The 24440-nt window shown below is 39.6% G+C and overlaps 2 protein-coding genes across 4 annotated transcripts in view; one reads left to right on the plus strand and one right to left on the minus strand.

Annotated features, from left to right (window-relative positions):
* cog2 (component of oligomeric golgi complex 2) overlaps window positions 1–24440 on the minus strand; it is a 68607-nt gene that overhangs the window by 24608 nt on the left and 19559 nt on the right. For 2 of the 3 annotated variants that reach the window (XM_062059282.1, XM_062059281.1), the window contains 2 exons: window positions 3089–3250; window positions 2932–2997 (listed from right to left, as the gene is read on the minus strand). In XM_062059282.1, the coding sequence (XP_061915266.1) occupies window positions 2932–2997; window positions 3089–3190 (168 nt within the window). In that variant the 5' untranslated portion in view covers window positions 3191–3250. Of the gene's footprint in view, window positions 1–2931; window positions 2998–3088; window positions 3251–4971; window positions 5133–24440 lie in introns of those variants that run through there. The other variant, XM_062059280.1, reaches the window with a different exon arrangement.
* pgbd5 (piggyBac transposable element derived 5) overlaps window positions 9276–24440 on the plus strand; it is a 41822-nt gene continuing 26657 nt past the window's right edge. The window contains exons 1-2 of the mRNA XM_062059283.1: window positions 9276–9677; window positions 19864–20294. Coding sequence (XP_061915267.1) covers window positions 9293–9677; window positions 19864–20294 — 816 coding nt within the window. The 5' untranslated portion in view covers window positions 9276–9292. The remainder of the gene's footprint in view (window positions 9678–19863; window positions 20295–24440) is intronic.

The raw sequence follows: 24440 nt of genomic DNA on the forward strand, positions 1-24440 counted from the left end.
TATGTTAGATCCACTATGGACTGGACTCTCACACTATTATGTTTGATCCACTATGGACTGGACTCTCACACTATTATGTTAGATCCACTATGGACTGGACCCTCACACTATTATGTTAGATCCACTATGGACTGGACTCTCACTATTATGTTAGATCCACTATGGACTGGACTCTCACACTATTATGTTAGATCCACTATGGACTGGACTCTCACACTATTATGTTAGATCCACTATGGACTGGACTCTCACACTATTATGTTAGATCCACTATGGACTGGACTCTCACACTATTATGTTAGATCCACTATGGACTGGACTCTCACACTATTATGTTTGATCCACTATGGACTGGACTCTCACACTATTATGTTAGATCCACTATGGACTGGACTCTCACACTATTATGTTAGATCCACTATGGACTGGACTCTCCCACTATTATGTTAGATCCACTATGGACTGGACTCTCACAATATTATGTTAGATCCACTATGGACTGGACTCTCACACTAGTATGTTAGATCCACTATGGACTGGACTCTCACACTATTATGTTAGATCCACTATGGACTGGACTCTTACTATTATGTTAGATCCACTATGGACTGGACTCTCACACTATTATGTTAGATCCACTATGGACTGGACTCTCACAATATTATGTTAGATCCACTATGGACTGGACTCTCACACTAGTATGTTAGATCCACTATGGACTGGACTCTCACACTATTATGTTAGATCCACTATGGACTGGACTCTCACACTATTATGTTAGATCCACTATGGACTGGACTCTCACAATAATATGTTAGATCCACTATGGACTGGACTCTCACACTATTATGTTAGATCCACTATGGACTGGACTCTCACACTATTATGTTAGATCCACTATGGACTGGACTCTCACACTATTATGTTAGATCCACTATGGACTGGACTCTCACAATGTTATGTTAGATCCACTATGGACTGGACTCTCACACTATTATGTTAGATCCACTATGGACTGGACTCTCACACTATTATGTTTGATCCACTATGGACTGGACTCTCACACTATTATGTTAGATCCACTATGGACTGGACTCTCACACTATTATGTTAGATCCACTATGGACTGGACTCTCCCACTATTATGTTAGATCCACTATGGACTGGACTCTCACACTATTATGTTAGATCCACTATGGACTGGACTCTCCCACTATTATGTTAGATCCACTATGGACTGGACTCTCACAATAATATGTTAGATCCACTATGGACTGGACTTTCACACTATTATGTTAGATCCACTATGGACTGGACTCTCACAATATTATGTTAGATCCACTATGGACTGGACTCTCACACTATTATGTTAGATCCACTATGGACTGGACTCTCACACTATTATGTTTGATCCACTATGGACTGGACTCTCACACTATTATGTTAGATCCACTATGGACTGGACCCTCACACTATTATGTTAGATCCACTATGGACTGGACTCTCACTATTATGTTAGATCCACTATGGACTGGACTCTCACACTATTATGTTAGATCCACTATGGACTGGACTTTCACACTATTATGTTAGATCCACTATGGACTGGACTCTCACAATATTATGTTAGATCCACTATGGACTGGACTCTCACACTATTATGTTAGATCCACTATGGACTGGACTCTCACACTATTATGTTAGATCCACTATGGACTGGACTCTCACACTATTATGTTAGATCCACTATGGACTGGACTCTCACACTATTATGTTAGATCCACTATGGACTGGACTCTCACACTATTATGTTAGATCCACTATGGACTGGACTCTCACACTATTATGTTTGATCCACTATGGACTGGACTCTCACACTATTATGTTAGATCCACTATGGACTGGACTCTCACACTATTATGTTAGATCCACTATGGACTGGACTCTCCCACTATTATGTTAGATCCACTATGGACTGGACTCTCACACTATTATGTTAGATCCACTATGGACTGGACTCTCCCACTATTATGTTAGATCCACTATGGACTGGACTCTCACAATAATATGTTAGATCCACTATGGACTGGACTTTCACACTATTATGTTAGATCCACTATGGACTGGACTCTCACACTATTATGTTAGATCCACTATGGACTGGACTCTCACACTATTATGTTAGATCCACTATGGACTGGACTCTCACACTATTATGTTAGATCCACTATGGACTGGACTCTCACAATAATATGTTAGATCCACTATGGACTGGACTTTCACACTATTATGTTAGATCCACTATGGACTGGACTCTCACTATTATGTTAGATCCTTAAGGATACTTAAGAGAAACTACATCTTGTGAGACCATGTCGGAAACTAGCTCTGCTGTCGATGAAATGTGAGTTCAGATATTTTATTTTTTTATTTTTTCACGTTTAAAATGTTTTTTTGCAATTCTACAGTACATCATAAGATATGTTTTAATTGCTGATGAGGGTTTATTGATTTTTAAATGCGCCAGAAAATAACTTGTTTTTTACATTGTTGATGTGGTTCAATACACAGTAGTGCGTAAATGTGTTTCTGTCTAGTATTTCCCCAGCCATGGTCACGTGGTGACTTAAATGATGATATTTTGAGAGGTAATCTTTGAAGTCGGACATCACTGAAGGGTTAACGCACAGCCCGCCACTGGTAAATAGTAATGAAAATAAAGATCAATCAGTCGAACAATGTTTACTTATATAGCCCTAAATCACGAGTGTCTCAAAGGGCTGCACAAGTCACAACGACATCCTCGGCTCAGATCCCACATGAGGGCAAGAAAAAACCCAATGGGATGACAATGAGAAACCTTGCAAAATGCATTGAATGAGAAGGTGTGTCCAAGCTTTTGGCCTGTACTGTATATATTTCTAAACATACCATAACCTCCTCGCGTAATTGTCCCAGCGGCACAGAAAGCTGATTGAGGGCTTTGTCCATCCCCACCTGAGACAAAGTCACAAACATGAACATTCTTATATTCTCACGGAAACAAAGATACATCACAATAGCACTGCTGGCAAGGACAACAACTCACCAAGTTGGTGGAGAGGTTGACGAAGTCAGCATAGTCCTTGTTGATGAGCTCCACCATGGCGGTCTTCAGCAGCTTGTAGTAGAACTCCAGGTCCTCTCTCATCTCCTCCAGCTGCACCTGCTTCCGACATTCTGACACAAACTGGTCAACGTCAAAGTCATCCTGTAGGACAGAAAGACATTGCATTATTATCTTTGTAAACACACAGTTTGATACACTAAGTACTAGCAAGTGCACTAAACCTGGTATTATTATCTTTGTAAACACACAGTTTGATACACTAAGTACTAGCAAGTGCACTAAACCTGGTATTATTATCTTTGTAAACACACAGTTTGATACACTAAGTACTAGCAAGTGCACTAAACCTGGTATTATTATCTTTGTAAACACACAGTTTGATACACTAAGTACTAGCAAGTGCACTACATGGTATTATTATCTTTGTAAACACACAGTTTGATACACTAAGTACTAGCAAGTGCACTAAACCTGGTATTATTATCTTTGTAAACCCACTGTTTGATACACTAAGTACTAGCCAGTACACTAAACCTGGTATTATTATCTTTGTAAACACACAGTTTGATACACTACGTACTAGCAAGTGCACTAAACCTGGTATTATTATCTTTGTAAACACACAGTTTGATACACTAAGTACTAGCAAGTGCACTACATGGTATTATTATCTTTGTAAACACACAGTTTGATACACTAAGTACTAGCAAGTGCACTACATGGTATTATTATCTTTGTAAACACACAGTTTAATACACTAAGTACTAGCAAGTGCACTAAACCTGGTATTATTATCTTTGTAAACCCACTGTTTGATACACTAAGTACTAGCCAGTACACTAAACCTGGTATTATTATCTTTGTAAACACACAGTTTGATACACTAAGTACTAGCAAGTGCACTAAACCTGGTATTATTATCTTTGTAAACACACAGTTTGATACACTAAGTACTAGCAAGTGCACTAAACCTGGTATTATTATCTTTGTAAACACACAGTTTGATACACTAAGTACTAGCAAGTGCACTACATGGTATTATTATCTTTGTAAACACACAGTTTGATACACTAAGTACTAGCAAGTGCACTAAACCTGGTATTATTATCTTTGTAAACACACAGTTTGATACACTAAGTACTAGCAAGTGCACTACATGGTATTATTATCTTTGTAAACACACAGTTTGATACACTAAGTACTAGCAAGTGCACTACATGGTATTATTATCTTTGTAAACACACAGTTTGATACACTAAGTACTAACCAGTACACCAAACCTGGTATTATTATCTTTGTAAACACATAGTTTGATACACTAAGTACTAGCAAGTGCACTAAACCTGGTATTATTATCTTTGTAAACACAGTTTTATACAGTAAGTACTTATCAGGTGCACTAAACCTGGTATTATTATCTTTGTAAACACACAGTTTGTTAGAGTAAGTACTAGCAAGTGCACTAAACCTGGTATTATTATCTTTGTAAACACACTGTTTGATACAGTACGTACTAGCAAGTGCACTAAACCTGGTATTATTATCTTTGTAAACACACTGTTTGATACAGTACGTACTAGCAAGTCGACTAAACCTGGTATTATTATCTTTGTAAACACAGTTTGATAGAGTAAGTACTTATCAAGTGCACTAAACCTGGTATTATTATCTTTGTAAACACAGTTTGATAAGAGTAAGTACTTATCAAGTGCACTAAACCTGGTATTATTATCTTTGTAAACACACAGTTTGATAGAGTAAGTACTTATCAAGTGCACTAAACCTTGTAGCCGATGATCATATTCGTCAAGTAGTGACGCAGCTAAAGCTCGAAGAAGGACTCGGCATGTTACACCACTCACCTTCATAAAAACATCCTTGTCGAAGCATAAAGAGTCGGGGCCTTTGGGTAAATTCATGATTATTTACACAACTGAGACACAAACCGCACATTTAATTTAACGCAGGACCGCTGAGCGTCGCAGCGGAACTTCCGCAAACATGGCACATAACCAACGAGGAAGAAACCAGACGCGGGAGATGATGTAGCGTCATCAAGCGGGCAATTGTGGTAACTGCAGCGTGGTGCGATATTGGCATACATCTACAAGTGTCTTAATACAGGAATGATCTGATAAATATTGCATGTTCTACTTCCAGTATCAATTGTCATATTTGATCAAGCTACTTACTGCATTGTCTCACATGGCTGTACAGGAAGTACATTTCCATTTTTTTTCCAAGCATGTGAGAACAGCCAAATAGCTAGAACTAGTATGCATGTGTAACGGGTATAAGTTACACATGTATCTAAAAAAAAAAGGCCTTTTTTAAAAGAAGGGTTTTTAAGCCTTTTTTTAAAAGCATCCACAGTCTGTGGTGCCCTCAAGTGGTCAGGGAGAGTGGAGAGAATCTTCCAGGTTTCTGAGTGAGGTGGATTTGACGTTTCAGTTGAAGATTTGCAGTTTGGTCTTGAGTGATATGTTTTTTGCTTTCCAGATTTGATTCAGGATAGTGAATGTGGTCCTTGCTTTTCCAATTCTGGCACTGACATCCTCCTCCAATCCTCCGTCCACAGCAATAATGCTTCTTAGGTATGTAAAATTGGCAACATCGTCTAACTGGTTTGATCCATGTTTATTGGGGAGTTGTTCTTGTTGTTCATACGCATTAACTTAGTTTTTGATGTGCTGATTTTGAGTCCAAGCAAAGCAGCTGTTGATTGATTGATTGATTGATTGAAACGTTTATTAGTAGATTGCACAGTACAGTACATATTCCGTACAATTGACCACTAAATGGTAACACCCCAATAAGTTTTTCAACTTGTTTAAGTCGAGGTCCACGTAAATCAATTCATGGTACAAATATATACTACCGTATTTCCTTGAATTGGCGCCGGGAATATAGTATTCGCCTGCCTAGAATTACAGCCGGGTCAAACTCGTTTCGCAAAATAATTAGCGCATGCTTGGCACTTCCGCCGGGTCAAATATGAGTCATTAAATGACTCCCGCCTCCAGGTGGTAGAGGGCGCTAGTGATCCTTCTTGCGACTACCAGTACTGCAGGAGACAGGTACTGCAGAAGAAGACAACAAGCAGCAAGCATGCAGCAATTGTTTGCTTGCACTTTTAACATGGAGGATTACATATCTAAAATAAAACCGTTTTCTAAACTGGACTTTCAATCGAAGCAGGAGGTAATAATTAAAGGAATATCTCCAGAGACTTTTAAAATAGAAGAAAGATGAGAAAGACTGCCTTTGATCAGAAGCAGCTGCACATGGACCCATCTACAAGTAAAGGTAAGATCATAATAACGTTTTTTTTTATTAAATGTGTTTTTAATGATAAGGTATGCGCCGGAGTGAGAAGAGGTTTTAAAATAATTAGAGCATGCTTGCTCATTCCGCATGGTTTTGGTAACCGCAGGAGTGAGAAGAGGTTTTAAATTAATTAGCGCCCCTGCGGCTATTCAAGGAAATACGGTATCATCATAATACAGTCATCACACAAGTTAATCATCAGAGTATATTCATTGAAATATTTACATTATTTACAATCCGGGGGGTGGGATGAGGAGGGTTTGGTTGATATCAGCACTTCAGTCATCTACAATTGCATCATCAGAGAAATGGGCATTGAAACAGTGTAGGACTGACTTAGTAGGATATGTCCAGCGAGCAGAGAACATAGTGAGTTCAGAAAGCATAAGAACAAGTATATACATTTGATTATTTACATTTGGTTATTTACAATCTGGGGAGGTGGGATGTGGTGGGGGGAGGGTGTTAGTCAAGGGTTGAAGTTGCCTGGAGGTGTTGTTTTAGTGCGGTTTTGAAGGAGGATGTTGTTTCCAGTTTACATGGTTTCTCCTGCATATGTTGGTGTGTGTGTGTGCTAGGAGTGCTAAATCATCAGCAAAATCCAGGTCTTCCAACTGCTTGGTCAGGCTCCACTGTACTCGGTTATTGCTAAACTAATCTAATCTAATCTAATTGTCTCGCGTGGCTGTACAGGAACATTGCTAAACTCCGCCCCTCACTCACTCGCTCTGATGCCGAGAGGCTCGTCCATGCCTTTGTCTCCTCCAGGCTAGACTACTACAACACACTTCTTGTCGGGATCCCCAGCAAGAACATCCAGAAGCTGCAGAACTTACAGAATAGTGCTGCTAGGATCCTGATGAGAGTGCGGAAATATGACCATATCACACCAACTCTCAAATCCCTTCACTGGCTTCCTGTTCCACACAGGATTGAATTCAAAATCTCCCTACTAACCCACCAGTGCCTCCATGGAAATGCCCCCCTCTACCTCAAAGAACTAGTCACCCCCAAATCCTCCACACGACACCTCCGCCCCGGACAGGCTAACCTCCTCCAACCTCCGAGGACAAAGCTCTGAACAATGGGAGACCGGGCTTTCTGCTCCGCCGCTCCCGGTCTGTGGAACGCTCTCCCTGACCACCTGAGGGCACCCCAGACTGTGGATGCTTTTAAAAAAGGCTTAAAAACCCTTCTTTTTAACAAAGCCTTTTTTTAGATATATGCATACTAGTTTTAGCTATTTGGCTGTTCTAGTTTTTTTATTTTTTATTATCTTTGTATTTCTTTTTTTTTAATACACTGTAGCACTTTGAGGTTGTTTACTCAATGTAAAGTGTTTTTTACAAATAAAATCTCCATCCATCCATCCATTTTCTACCGCTTATTCCCTTCAGGGTCGCGGGGGGCGCTGGAGCCTATCTCAGCTACAATCGGGCGGAAGGCGGGGTACACCCTGGACAAGTCGCCACCTCATCGCAGGGCACAAATAAAATCTATTATTTATTATTATTATTACATTGACGGCACAGCGGTGGAGATAGTAAGCAGCACCAAGTTCCTGGGGGTGCAGATAACTGACAATATAACCTGGTCCCTACACACCGGAGCTCTTGTAAAAAGAGCTCAGCAGCGCATGCACTTTTTGCGTGGGATGAAAAGAGCACAGCTCCCCCCCCCCCCCCCCCCCCCCCCCCCCCATTCTCAGCACATTCTACAGAGGCACTATAGAGAGCCTGCTGACCAACAGCATCTCTGTCTGGACTGGAGCCTGCAGTGCCTCAGACTGGAAGTCTCTCCAGAGTGGTGAGGACGGCGGAAAAGATCATCAGGACTCCTCTTCCTCCTATTCAGGAGATCGCAAAAAGCCGCTGCCTGACCAGGGCTCAGAAAATCTGCAGACTCCTCCCACCCCCACCAAGGACTGTTTTCACTGCTGGACTCTAGAAAGAGGTTCGGCAGCCTCTGAAGCGGAACCTCCAGGTTCTGTAACAGCTTCTTCCCTCAGGCCGTAAGACTCTTGAACGCATCATAATTAAATTATCCCCTCAACTCCCCCCAAAATGGATTAACTGGCTGGAATAAAAAAGACAATATAACATGCATCCATAAATGTGGACCCATGTGAAAAAGTGCAATATATTTATCTGTACAGTAACCTATTTATTTATTTATATCTGCACCTTATTGCTTTTTTATCCTGCACTACCATGAGCTTATGTAACGAAATTTCGTTCTTATCTGTGCTGTAAAGTTCAGATTTGAATGACAATAAAAAGGAAGTCTAAGAGACAGTCTAAATCTAGTCTCTAAGTACGTTGCCATTTTTTGTTTAAAGCATGTGACAAATGAATGAATCATCACAAATGTTAAATCCCAGCCTCTTTTATGCGACTTTATATGAGAGCATAAATCCTGAAGAGGGCTGGGCTGGCAGGCGCTGCAGCACCACTACAGCTCCCGACAGGCTGTATAGTGCTGCATTCAATACACTTGGGAAATCCGACAATTCAGTCCTTGTGATATGAAAAGCGCATTTCTTGGAAATATGGAGGGATTTGATTATTCCCAGTTTTACAGAGGGATTATAATGTGGAGCAGCAGTGGTATTCCTACTACAGTTTGACGACTGTTAAATTAGACTCGGTGTGGTAAAATTCGGATTTCCCAGCTTTCGCGAACGCACCACACGGCAGTGATCACCAGGGGGTGTTGCAGAATCCTCCATCCAGGATCTGAGGCAGGTGCCGCCAGGAAGGTGTTGCCTTCGTCCGAGATCGTGACTACTTCCGCGGCAGAGAGGACAGGGAGGGAGGGAGGGAGGGAGGGGTCGTCGTTACCAGCGCAGAGAGAGCGATGGCGGAGTGCGGCCGGAAGGCGCTGTCCCTCCTGGAGGCGGCCCGCTCCCGCTACGAGAGCCTGCAGATATCCGACGACGTGTTCGGCGAGTCCGGGGATGACAGCAGCGACAACCCCTTCTACAGCACCTCCGGGGACTCGGACTCGGACAACTCCATGGCCGAGGTGGGCGAGGAGCACCACCACCACCACCACCACCACCACCACCATCAGCACCACCACAACCACCAGAGACGAGGCGACAGGGAGAGCTCGCTCGGCGGGGTGGCAGGGGGTGGCAGCCCGGGTCCGCCCGGCTCTCTGTCCCGCAGCCAAGCAGAGGAGGAGGGCTGGACGGAGACCCTGCAGGATGTCACCGTGCCGCCGTATAAAGGCTCTTACGGTGGGTGAGGCATGGTGAAGAAGGTCCCTTGTCACGTTTTATGGTGGCCACACTGCACACAATGGCTGATATAGCTCATTTTACTGTGTGTGTGTGTGTGTGTGTGTGTGTGTGTGTGTGTGTGTGTGTGTGTGTGTGTGTGTGTGTGTGTGTGTGTGTGTGTGTGTGTGTGTGTGTGTGCGTGTGTGTGTGTGTGTGTGTGTGTGTGTGTGTGTGTGTGTGTGTGTGTGTGTGTAGCAGGATGACACTGCAGCCCTAATTGTTGTATGTACAGTATGCATGTATGTATGTATGTACAGTATGCATGTATGTATGTATGTATGTACAGTATGCATGTATGTATGTATGTATGTACAGTATGCATGTATGTATGTATGTACAGTATGCATGTATGTCATACTTGCCACCCTGGAGACCTCAAAATTAGGGAGATATTCAAAAGGCCCGCTGGGGGTCATATATATATATATATATACATATATATATATATATATATATATATATATATATATATATATATATATATATATATATATATATATATATATATATATATATATATATATATATATATACATACTGTGTATATATAGTACATACAGTGTATATATATATATATATATATATATATATATATATATATATATATATATATATATATATATATATATATATGTATGTGTGGGAAAAAATCACAAGACTATTTCATCTCTACAGGCCTGTTTCATGAGGGTTTCCTCAATCATCAGGAGATTAATCTCCTGATGATTGAGGAAACCCTCATGAAACAGGTCTGTAGAGATGAAATAGTCTTGTGATTTTTTTCCCACACATACATGTTACGCTCTACCACGGTATCGAGCACTATTTTTTTGGGATAATCTAATTAAGACATATATATATATATATATATATATATATATATATATATATATATATATATATATATATATATATATATATATATATATATATATATATATATATATATATATATATATATATATATATATATATATACACACACTGTATACCATATTTTAGTTTGGCCGGGGGTGCGACTTATACTCAGGAGCGACTTATGTGTGAAATGATTAACACATTAGCGTAAAATATCCAATAATATTATTGATGTCATTCACGTAAGAGACTAGACGTATAAGATTTCATGGGTAGGAGTGACAGATTGTTTGGTAAACGTATAGCATGTTCTATATGTTATAGTTATTTGAATGACTCTTACCATAATATGTTACGTTAACATACCAGTTGGTTATTTATGCCTCATATAACGTACACTTATTCAGCCTGACTCTTACGTGAATGAGATCAATAATATTATTTGACATTTTATAGAGATGTCCGATAATATCGGCCTGCCGATATTATCAGCCGATAAATGCTTTAAAGTGTAATATCGGAAATGATCGGTATTGTTTTTTTTATTATCGGTATCGTTTTTTTTTTTATTATTATTAAATCAACATAGAAAACACAAGATACACTTACAATTAGTGCACCAACCCAAAAAACCTCCCTCCGCCATTTACACTCATTCACACAAAAGTGTTGTTTCTTTCTGTTATTAATATTCTGGTTCCTACATTATATATCAATATATATCAATACAGTCTGCAAGGGATACAGTCCGTAAGCACACATGATTGTGCGTGCTGCTGCTCCACTAATAGTACTAACCTTTAACACTTCATTTTACTCATTTTCATTCATTACTAGTTTCTATGTAACTGTTTTTATATTGTTTTACTTTATTTTTTATTCAAGAAGATGTTTTTAATTTATTTATCTTATTTTATAAAATTTTTTTAAAAGGACCTTATCTTCACCATACCTGGTTGTCCAAATTAGGCATAATAATGTGTTAATTCCATGACTGTATATATCGGTATCGGTAATTAAGAGTTGGACAATATCGGAATATTGGCAAAAAAGCCATTATCGGACATCCCTAATATTTTACGGTAATGTGTTAATCATTTCACACATAAGTCGCTCCTGAGTATAAGTCGCACCCCCGGCCAAACTATGAAAAAAACTGCGACTTATAGTCGGAAAAATACGGTATGCATGTCTTAGAGATGACGTTTCATTGAGACAATCTGCAGGATTTGCGTGGTCACATGCACTTGCACCAGCTCATTCCACAGCTCCATCAAAAAATGGTGTACTTTAAGCCAGAGTTGTTCAACCTTTTTTGAGCCAATGCACATTTTTTTCATTGGAAAAAATCCAGAGTGCCCACCACCAGCACAAATCATTTAAAAAATTAATCTCAGCAGCCGATATTGACAGTAAAAAGTCGTTCTCGCAAGTGTTAGATATGAATTCAAACCATAACCAAGTATGCATGACTATAGCTCTTGTCTCAAAGTAGGTGTACTGTCACCACCTGTCACATCACGCCCTGACTTACTTTGAATTTTTTGGTGTTTTCCTGTGTGTAGTGTTTTACTTCTTGTCTTGCGCTCCTATTTTGTTGTTAATTGTCATGTCATGTATGGATGTACTTTGTGGACGCCGTCTGCTCCACACGCTGTAAGTCTTTGCTGTCGTCCAGCATTCTGTTTTTGTTTACTTTGCAGCCAGTTCAGTTTTAGTTTCGTTTTGCATAACCTTCCCTAAGCTTTAATTGCCTTTTCTTAGCGGCACTCGTGCTCCTATTTTGGTGGCTTTTCCCGTTTTGTTGGTGTTTTCCTGTAGCAGTTTCATGTCTTCCTTTGAGCGCTATTCCCCGCATCTACTTTGTTTTAGCAATCAAGAATATTTCAGTTGTTTTTATCCTTTTTTGTGGGGACATTGTTAATTGTCATGTCATGTATGGATGTACTTTGTGAACGCTCTCTGCTCCAGACTCTATAAGTCTTTGCTGTCGTCCAGCATTCTGTTTTTGTTTACTTTGCAGCCAGTTCAGTTTTAGTTTCGTTTTGCCCTGCCTTCCCTAAGCTTTAATTGCCTTTTCTTAGCGGCACTCGTGCTCCTACTTTGGTGGCTTCTCCTGTTTTGTTGGTGTTTTCCTGTAGCAGTTTCATGTCTTCCTTTGAGCGCTATTCCCCGCACTTGCTTTGTTTTGGCAATCAAGAATATTTCAGTTGTTTTCATCCTTCTTTGTGGGGACATTGTTCATTGTCATGTCATGTTCGGATGTGCTTTGTGGACGCCGTCTCTGCTCCACACGCTGTAAGTCTTTGCTGTCGTCCAGCATTCTGTTTTTGTTTACTTTGCAGCCAGTTCAGTTTTAGTTTCGTTTTGCATAACCTTCCCTAAGCTTTAATTGCCTTTTCTTAGCGGCACTCGTGCTCCTATTTTGGTAGCTTTTCCTGTTTTGTTGGTGTTTTCCTGTACCAGTTTCATGTCTTCCTTTGAGCGCTATTCCCCGCACCTGCTTTGTTTTGGCATTCAAGACTATTTCAGTTGTTTTTATCCTTCTTTGTGTGGATATTGTTGATTGTCATGTCATGTTCGGATGTACTTTGTGGACGCCGTCTGCTCCACACGCTGTAAGTTTTTGCTGTCGTCCAGCATTCTGTTTTTGTTTACTTTGCAGCCAGTTCAGTTTTAATTTTGTTTTTGCATAGCCTTCCCTAAGCTTCAATACCATAGGGGCACTCACCTTTTGTTTATTTTTGGTTTAAACATTAGATACCTTTTTACCTGCACACTGCCTCCCGCATATTGTGATCACGACAAACCATGCTCACGACATCTACAAAGCAATTATCTACCGGCTGCCACCTACTGATATGGAAGAGTATTACATGGTTACTCTGCCGAGCTCTAGACAGCACCGACACTCAACAACGGCACATTATTTGCGGATTATAATTACTGGTTTGCAAAAAATATTTTTAATCCAAATAGGTGAAATTACATTATCTCCCACGGCACACCAAACAATATTTTACGGTACACTAGTGTGCCGCGGCACAGTGGTTGAAAAACACTGATATAGAGCACAGGTCATATCTCCATGTTTGTAACAATATATGAAATCTCAACATGGAAGTTTGTACAACATATTTTGAATGGTTGGTTAAGCTTTTGTTCACTATTCAAATTACTATTGCATCTATTAAAGAAAAGCAAGAGTGTAGGCGACTATATCCTATGGGGTACGTTGTGGTCGTCTACAACCACACATGTCAATTTATACAGTAGAGTGTTCAAACGAGAGGTAGGAAAATTATCAATATGTGAAATATTACAATATCTTTTTGTATTAGTCTGTTTTTGGTGGCAAAATAACCTTAACTTTTTCCAGTTTTGACCCCCTTTTTTATGACGTCTTGGATCCTATAACAATCTGTCTTGGTAAATCACACCATTATTAGAAGTTAAACCAGGAGTGAGTCCAGGATGTTTTGCATTTTGATACTGTTTGACGATGTGATAAGCAGCAGGTGTGTGTAGCTTAGTTGTGTGTGTGTACAAGAGCTGTGGGTGTGGTCAGTCAGATGGATGCTGGGACAAACAAGAGCTGTGGGTGTGGTCAGTCAGACGGATGCTGGGACAAACAAGAGCTGTGGGTGTGGTCAGTCAGACGGATACTGGGACAAACAAAGTGGACAATATTGCTTGTATTCCGATGCCTGACTTCTTACTGGAAGTGAAGACCAGTGGTGGTCGACCAAGCCATGATGGCTGTTGTATCTGAGTACAAAAGAGGCTTAAATCTTCCTGCAAAAAATCAAACTATGCAATGGAATAGATCCCTATACTTTATGAAAAAAAGACTGGTCGAGTGATATCAAGGATTATACGTCGGTCGCGTTCCCAAATATGTGGGACTATTGTGCTCCAGACATCATTCTACATGATAAAACAGATTAAAACTTGTAAAAGCATGGATGTCTACACCGGACCTGCTCCTACTTGGGGATCAGCACCTTTTTGAAAAGCGTGTTATCTTCATCAATGGTGATGGAGGACTAGGCCAAGATTATAAGATGATGTAAGCGCTTGATGGTGGTGATGTAGGGATTTAAAACACTGCTTATTCATTCACTCAGATTAGTGTAGCCTCCATATGCCCGATTTGACCTGTCCTCCATCTTATGCTGCATCCTCGTTACAGCCACATTTGGCTATATTGAATATAGGTGGTTGAAAACGAGGAGTTTGGCCAAAAAATGACATACACTCTCAAATTATCATTATGAACATTCAAAGTAAGATATGCATCTAAAAATTATGCATTTAATTAGCTTCTACGGCTAATACCGTAGCATGTCGATGTGTTAGTACTAGGGATGTCCGATAATATCGGACCGCCGATATTATCGGCCGATAAATGCTTTAAAAAGTAATATCGGAAATTATCGGTATCGGTTTCAAGATTATCGGTATCGGTTTCAAAAAGTAAAATTTGTGACTTTCTAAAACGCCGCTGTGTACACGGACGCAGGAAGATGTACAGAGCGCCAATTAATCCTTGAAGGCGCTGCCTTCGCGTACTGGCCCAGTCACATACTGTCTACGACTTGACACACGCACTCGCGAATGCAAGCATACTTGGTCAACAGCCATACAGGTCACACTGAGGGTGGACGTATAAACAAGTTTAACACTGTTACAAATATGCGCCACACTGTGAACCCACACCAAACAAGAATGACAAACACATTTCGGGAGAACATCCGCACCGTAACACAACATAAACACAACAGAACAAATACCCAGAATCCCTTGCTTTCATTCAGAAAAATCTACCTCTCACACGTGATGACAGGGAGAAAAAGAATCAGCCCACATTTTGAGCTTCATCTGTTGCACAAATACCATATTTTTCGGACATAAGTCACAGTTTTTTTCATAGTTTGGCCGGGGGTGCGACTTATACTCAGGAGCGACTTATGTGTGAAATGATTAACACATTAGCGTAAAATATCAAATAATATTATTGATCTCATTCCCGTAAGAGACTAGACGTATAAGATTTCATGGGATTTAGCGATTAGGAGTGACAGATTGTTTGGTAAACGTATAGCATGTTGTATATGTTATAGTTATTTGAATGACTCTTACCATAATATGTTACGTTAACATACCAGTTGGTTATTTATGCCTCATATAACATACACTTATTCAGCCTGTTGTTCACTATTCTTTAGACATTTTAAATTGCCTTTCAAATGTTTATTCTTGGTGTTGGCTTTTATCAAATACTTTTCCCCAAATCTGAGCTGCTACCTCAAGCCTCGTTACAGATTCAGAGCCACAGTCTATAATAAAGTGCTCCGTCGGGGATAAATAGAATAAATCTTGGGAGAAAAAGGCACATTTGCTGGGGAGTACACGACATAACTTAATTATCCTCCTCTTCTGGAGCTCTTGGCTCTCCCCTGCCTGCACAAGGACGTGAGTCACTTCCCATGGAGTGTCTGCTTTTGGCTGAAGTCGGACTGGATTCTTACTTTCAGCCTTTGAGGTGGAATGAAATGCAAATGAGAAGATTGGGAGCCACGGGCTGAGTGGGCGAGCTTCATTCTCCACGCTCAACGCCCGTCTGCTCTTCTCCGCTTTCCATGCGTTTCATCTTTTAATTCAGCAGTTGCATGCTATACTTTGTGAGCTGCATTGGGAGGACGGCAGCGTGCTCGGCAAACACTGCGCGAAAACATACCATGTTGCATAAAGTGCCCTCACACGCCAATACTGCTGACACTGCACTAATGTAGCCCTGACTTTCTCTGGAAAAGCTATAAACCATTCCAATTGTCGCCTGTCGCTTGAAAGTAAAAAGCTGGGTTTACAGTCCGACGCACTTCCTGTTTCGCCAGTAAAACCATAGACATCTTATAAGTAGACGCAGCATTGGCTGCTGTGACACGAGAAATTGGTCCGCCATCTTGAAGTGGTGATGAGGAGCCGGCGAGCAGCCTAAACTGACAGTTGACAGGTAGAAAACAAAGATGCTAAACTGACAGTTGACAGGTAGAAAACAAAGATGCTAAACTGACAGTTGACAGGTAGAAAACAAAGATGCTAAACTGACAGTTGACAGGTAGAAAACAAAGATGGTAAACTGACAGTTGACAGCTAGAAAACAAAGATGCTAAACTGACAGTTGACAGGTAGAAAACAAAGATGCTAAACTGACGGTTGACAGGTAGAAAACAAAGATGCCAAACTGACAGTTGACAGGTAGAAAACAAAGATGCTAAACTGACAGTTGACAGGCAGAAAACAAAGATGCTAAACTGACAGTTGACAGGTAGAAAACAAAGATGCTAAACTGACAGTTGACAGGTAGAAAACAAAGATGCTAAACTGACAGTTGACAGGTAGAAAACAAAGATGCTAAACTGACAGTTGACAGGTAGAAAACAAAGATGCTAAACTGACAGTTGACAGGTAGAAAATAAAGATGCTAAACTGACAGTTGACAGGTAGAAAACAAAGATGGTAAACTGACAGTTGACATGTAGAAAACAAAGATGCTAAACTGACAGTTGACATGTAGAAAACAAAGATGCTAAACTGACAGTTGACAGGTAGAAAATAAAGATGGTAAACTGACAGTTGACAAGTAGAAAACAAAGATGCTAAACTGACAGTTGACATGCAGAAAACAAAGATGCTAAACCGACAGTTGACATGTAGAAAACAAAGATGCTAAACTGACAGTTGACATGTAGAAAACAAAGATGCTAAACTGACAGTTGACAGGTAGAAAACAAAGATGGTAAATTGACAGTTGACAGGTAGAAAACAAAGATGGTAAACTGACAGTTGACAGGTAGAAAACAAAGATGCTAAACTGACAGTTGACAGGTAGAAAACAGAGATGCTAAACTGACAGTTGACAGGTAGAAAACAAAGATGCTAAACTGACAGTTGACAGGTAGAAAACAAAGATGCTAAATTGACAGTTGACAGGTAGAAAACAAAGATGGTAAACTGACAGTTGACATGTAGAAAACAAAGATGCTAAACTGACAGTTGACATGTAGAAAACAAAGATGCTAAACTGACAGTTGACAGGTAGAAAATAAAGATGCTAAACTGACAGTTGACAGGTAGAAAACAAAGATGCTAAACTGACAGTTGACAAGTAGAAAACAAAGATGCTAAACTGACAGTTGACAGGTAGAAAACAAAGATGGTAAACTGACAGTTGACAGGTAGAAAACAAAGATGCTAAACTGACAGTTGACAGGTAGAAAACAAAGATGCTAAATTGACAGTTGACAGGTAGAAAACAAAGATGCTAAACTGACAGTTGACAGGTAGAAAACAAAGATGGTAAACTGACAGTTGACATGTAGAAAACAAAGATGCTAAACTGACAGTTGACATGTAGAAAACAAAGATGCTAAACTGACAGTTGACAGGTAGAAAATAAAGATGGTAAACTGACAGTTGACAAGTAGAAAACAAAGATGCTAAACTGACAGTTGACATGTAGAAAACAAAGATGCTAAACTGACAGTTGACAGGTAGAAAACAAAGATGCTAAACTGACAGTTGACAAGTAGAAAACAAAGATGCTAAACTGACAGTTGACAGGTAGAAAACAAAGATGCTAAACTGACAGTTGGCAGGTAGAAAACAAAGATGCTAAACTGACAGTTGACAAGTAGAAAACAAAGATGCTAAACTGACAGTTGACATGTAGAAAACAAAGATGCTAAACTGACAGTTGACAGGTAGAAAACAAAGATGCTAAACTGACAGTTGACATGTAGAAAACAAAGATGCTAAACTGACAGTTGACAGGTAGAAAATAAAGATGCTAAACTGACAGTTGACAGGCAGAAAACAAAGATGGTAAACTGACAGTTGACAGGTAGAAAACAAAGATGCTAAACTGACAGTTGACAGGTAGAAAACAAAGATGCTAAACTGACAGTTGACAGGTAGAAAACAAAGATGGTGTTCAGCGATTTCCTGCTCAATGAGCGGACTGTTGAAAATATAAATCGGGGGGTTACTTTTCACAAGTAAGATTGAACATTAACGTACTATTGGTTGTATTTTGTGAAAAGAATATTACCACAGAGTTGAGAAGGAGCAAAGATCTTCAATAGTACTGAAATCGTAGCCGCAAACAAGAGTAGGACCATAATAGAATTGCTTATCAATGAAATTAATTACATTTAAAAATGTCCTACTTGTCATGCCTTCAGTGTGCATATTGTATATAGTTCTCTGCAAACCTATGAAATGTTCTATTTTGTCTTCATTATTTTGTCAGAATGCTTCATTTGTATGTGAAAATCACAAATAAATCTTCTGGGGGAGGATGACGCCCCCTACAGGGGTTTGGTTTACAAACTTTCAGCCCCACCTAAAACAAAATTCACCAGCCGCCCCTGATTATGATGCATTCTCATTTTAGGCAAAGTATAAGACAATACTTTCTTAACAGTATAATTGTAACCAGGAATAAGTCTTCAAGTAACAATATTCAAATACTAACATTGTTGGGTAAGACAGAATTTGCTTTTATTCTGAATCCAGTGAAACAGATTGGTGGTTTTAGCTGATATAAAGACTTTCAGGTGTTTATATATGTTTATGTTGAAGTATTTGGCAGACGCTTTTATTCAAAGCGACATACATAACAAATACATATAAAACAATCACTGTAAACATGATCATTTAAGGGAAGAATGTAATACAAATGGTTTATAATGACCCGCATAATCCCTGTTCTATACACATTTTTGGCTCCTACACCAATAATTAGCCCTATAAATGAGCTCAGATCTCAGGTCCTCAACCCGTAGACCACGGGTGGATTCTAACTGGGCCGAGAACAGTCATTGGGAAGCATGGAAAAAATGCACACAGGCCTGAATCTTCTGGACAATTCTATCTCTTTGGGGAAGACCATTTTCTATCCCAGCATGACTGTGCCTATAGTGCAAAAGTCAAAGTCTCAAAGGAATGATTTTGCACCAGCAGGCAGTGGACAAGAAGATCCCAGACACACTCCAAAATCTTGTAGAACGTCTTCCAGAAGAGTGGAAGCTGTTAATGCTGCAGAGGGAGACCAACATTGTTGTGCATCTCACGCAGCCTTCAATAAGATTTACTAAGCTAGAATCTTGTTCCCGTGTCACAAAGAAGAATATGAAGATTTGGTGCTACAAAATGTAGAAGTACTTGAGTAGACCCACATGACAAGTTGTCTAAATACTTCCATCCTAATGTCTTTATCCAGGCCCAGCTCAGAAGATGCCCGCCACGGCCACCGCGCTGGACTTCTTCCAGCTCTTTGTCCCTGACAACTGCATCCAGAACATGGTCGCCCAGACCAACATGTACGCCAAGAAGTTCCAAGAGCGCTTCGGCTCGGACGAGGGCTGGCGTCCTGTCACGGCGCAGGAGATGAAGGCCTTCCTGGGCTTCGTCACCTCCACCAGCGTGCACCACTGCGAGTCGGTGCTCAGCATCTGGAGCTCGGGCTTCTTCAGCAACCGCAGCATCGCCCTGAAGATGAGCCAGGCGCGCTTCGAGAAGATCCTGAAGTACTTCCACATCGTGGCGTTCAGACCGTCGCAGGGGAGCAACCAAGGCCTGTACAAGATTCAGCCCTTCCTGGACTCGCTGCAGCAATCTTTCAGCTGCACGTTCCGACCTTCACAGACCCAGGTGGGTGCACTACAACTACAGTACTCTCTAGTCTATGGTAACACCACAAATAGTCCATGTGATTCATTATATCCAACAACTGAAATGCAATGTAGGTAGGGGTGTAACGGTACGTGTATTTGTATTGAACCGTTTCGGTACGGGGGGTTTGGTTCGGTTCGGAGGTGTACCGAACGAGTTTCCACACGAACATACAGTATAAAGTAGCCGCCTAAGCTAAAGTCTTAACAAGCTGCTCCGCTTCCTTCTGCCTGTCTCTGTCAGGACTCTACACAGCACCCAGCATTGTCCCACCCACACAACCATCTGATTGGTTACAAACAGAGCGGTAACAGCCAATCAGCAGTGCGTATTCAGAGCGCATGTAGTCAGTGCTTAGCGTTTAGCAGGTAAGCATCAGGCATCAGACTCTCCCCAAATGATAATAAACACCTCCCAGTCAACTACTAGTAACATCACTATGAGCCCGTTGACCTTCTAGAAACATAAACGGCAGCTTCAGCTCGCTCGCAGTCCTGGCTTGAGGTGAAGGCTAATTCGCTTTTAGCGTAACGTTACCTCATTTTGCGGTGTGTGTGTGTGTGTGTGCGTGTGTGTGTGCCAGCTTGTCCCATTTCAGTCCTAACATGTCCAAACACTCATTTACCTATGTGAACAAGTCATTACCTGTGGTTGTGTCTTTAATTGACTGCATGGCTGCCAGCTCCTCCGTGATTTGAAAGACTGCAGTTATCCCACGTAAGAAGATGAGCAGCTGGGCGGTGTCACGTACATCGCAGCTCTCATCCAAAGCCAGCGAAAAACAGTCAAAGTCGGCCGTTCTGTTCTTCAGCTGAAGCTCCAAGTTTCCAGCGATGGTTTCAACCCGCCTCGTTACAGTGTGTCGGGAGAGTGACACGTTCTCAAATGCGCCCCTCTTCTCCGGGCATATCAGCGCAACAGAGTCCAATAAGCACTCCTTAATAAACTCTCCGTCAGAAAACGCCTTACTTTTTCTGGCGATTCTGTGAGAAATGACGAAACTTGTCCTGATGGCTGCATCTCTGGGGGTTTTAAAATTTAGCAAAACGTCCTTGTTGGGTTTGCAGTTTTACCATCAACGCATCAGCCTCCCTTGCGCGCGCTTCATCAGACAGATTCCGGTATTTTTCCTGGTGCGTCGTCGTGTAGTGGCGATTCAAATGATATTCTGTAAACACAGCAACCTGTGTACCACAAATTAAGCACATGGCTTTACTTTTCATTTCTGTGTAGAAATACTTGGCAGTCCATGTCTTGTTGAAAACACGCCATTCCTCATCAACTTTTCTCTTTTTAGCGTCTCGGGGGTAATCGGGCATCACTTGTCGCTGTGCACCTTCACTCACAGGTTACACACGGACATACGCCCATAAATAACACTTTTCAAAATAAAAGCAGTACAGTTGTATTGCACGCACGACATAGATGTTTTTTTAAATGTATTTTGTAATTTGTGATTGCCGCTGTTCACATTCACTCACAATCGCGCACGAGCATACGTCCACATGGAAGTAATACAAATAACGCTTTTCAAAACAAAAGCAGCACCTCTGTATTGCACACTCAACATAGATACTTTTTTAAATTTATTTTGTAATTTATGATTGGCCTCACGCGGGCCGGACAGGGACGCACAAAGGGCCGGATGTGTGTAGAATGCCCAGGTCTGGTCTAAGTCAACCTCTACGGCCCTCTTATTCAGGCTATGAGGTAACACAAAAAAGTAGGATGAATTATTCTTTTCATCACTCTTGGCATGCGCATTTTAACATTGACATGAGACACGCAGTGGCAGAAATGTTGCTAAAAGCTTCTTTTTTTTTTTAGATAACAGTCTGAATCGATCAGCTAGTGTTGTGACCGGGTGAATCTGTATAATGTCTATGAAGTTTATTTTGGACTGGAAAAATAAAAATAGCAGTGAATACTTTAAGATATATATATAAACAGTGTACATTTGCAAAATATAGATTATAATATTTTTGGAGCAGGCGGGGCATGGTTTCATTTGCAATCTGGGAACACCGGCAGAATTGAAATTTTTTCAGACAGACCTAAAAAACAGGTTATATGAGCGATTAATTTTCCACTACAGAAGGGACCGGGGCTCACTCTAATATCAACACCAAATTAGGAATGTTACTCTTGGTTTTAATCATATTCAATAATTTATCCAACCTACTTACAGTTTAACAGTATAAACCTTGTCAAATGATACAATGTTATGAAGGTGTCTGTTACTACATTATATATATACTTGCAGTGTGTATATTGTACATATTACATATTGTTATGAAGGTGTCTGTTACTACATTATATATATACTTGCAGTGTGTATATTGTACATATTACATATTGTTATGAAGGTGTCTGTTACTACATTATATATATACTTGCAGTGTGTATATTGTACATATTACATATTGTTATGAAGGTGTCTGTTATTACATTATATATATACTTGCAGTGTGTATATTGTACATATTACATATTGTTATGAAGGTGTCTGTTACTACATTATATATATACTTGCAGTGTGTATATTGTACATATTACATATTGTTATGAAGGTGTCTGTTACTACATTATATATATACTTGCAGTGTGTATATTGTACATATTACATATTGTTATGAAGGTGTCTGTTACTACATTATATATATATATACTTGCAGTGTGTATATTGTACATATTACATATTGTTATGAAGGTGTCTGTTACTACATTATATATATACTTGCAGTGTGTATATTGTACATATTACATATTGTTATGAAGGTGTCTGTTACTACATTATATATATACTTGCAGTGTGTATATTGTACATATTACATATTGTTATGAAGGTGTATGTTACTACATTATATATATACTTGCAGTGTGTATATTGTACATATTACATATTGTTATGAAGGTGTCTGTTACTACATTATATATATACTTGCAGTGTGTATATTGTACATATTACATATTGTTATGAAGGTGTCTGTTACTACATTATATATATACTTGCAGTGTGTATATTGTACATATTACATATTGTTATGAAGGTGTCTGTTACTACATTATATATATACTTGCAGTGTGTATATTGTACATATTACATATTGTTATGAAGGTGTCTGTTACTACATTATATATATACTTGCAGTGTGTATATTATACATATTACATATTGTTATGAAGGTGTCTGTTACTACATTATATATATACTTGCAGTGTGTATATTGTACATGTTACATATTGTTATGAAGGTGTCTGTTACCACATTATATATATACTTGCAGTGTGTATATTGTACATATTACATATTGTTATGAAGGTGTCTGTTACTACATTATATATATACTTGCAGTGTGTATATTATACATATTACATATTGTTATGAAGGTGTCTGTTACTACATTATATATATACTTGCAGTGTGTATATTATACATATTACATATTGTTATGAAGGTGTCTGTTACTACATTATATATATACTTGCAGTGTGTATATTGTACATATTACATATTGTTATGAAGGTGTCTGTTACTACATTATATATATACTTGCAGTGTGTATATTATACATATTACATATTGTTATGAAGGTGTCTGTTACTACATTATATATATACTTGCAGTGTGTATATTGTACATATTACATATTGTTATGAAGGTGTCTGTTACTACATTATATATATACTTGCAGTGTGTATATTATACATATTACATATTGTTATGAAGGTGTCTGTTACTACATTATATATATACTTGCAGTGTGTATATTGTACATATTACATATTGTTATGAAGGTGTCTGTTACTACATTATATATATACTTGCAGTGTGTATATAAAACGTTGATGGAGGGTTTTGAAGTTGCTTTGAAGGCTAGAGGTGACTCCCATTGTCCGCATCTTTTGAGCATTTTTTTAAATCATTTTTAAAATAATAAAAAAATGTGTGTTCTTGTCCGTCATGATGATTGTAAACGATAGGCCAAATTCCAAAAAGTGCAGTTCCCTATTAGGCCCTATACATTTACCCAGTTTACTCTGATGCTGTTTCTTGGCACTTTAGGTTCAAGCGCACTCTGCCTAAAAACGAAGAAATGAGGAACAACAGTAAGGAAATGGTTC

This window comes from Entelurus aequoreus, linkage group LG09 (genome assembly GCF_033978785.1).
Source record: "Entelurus aequoreus isolate RoL-2023_Sb linkage group LG09, RoL_Eaeq_v1.1, whole genome shotgun sequence".
Taxonomy (NCBI): Eukaryota; Metazoa; Chordata; class Actinopteri; order Syngnathiformes; family Syngnathidae; genus Entelurus; species Entelurus aequoreus.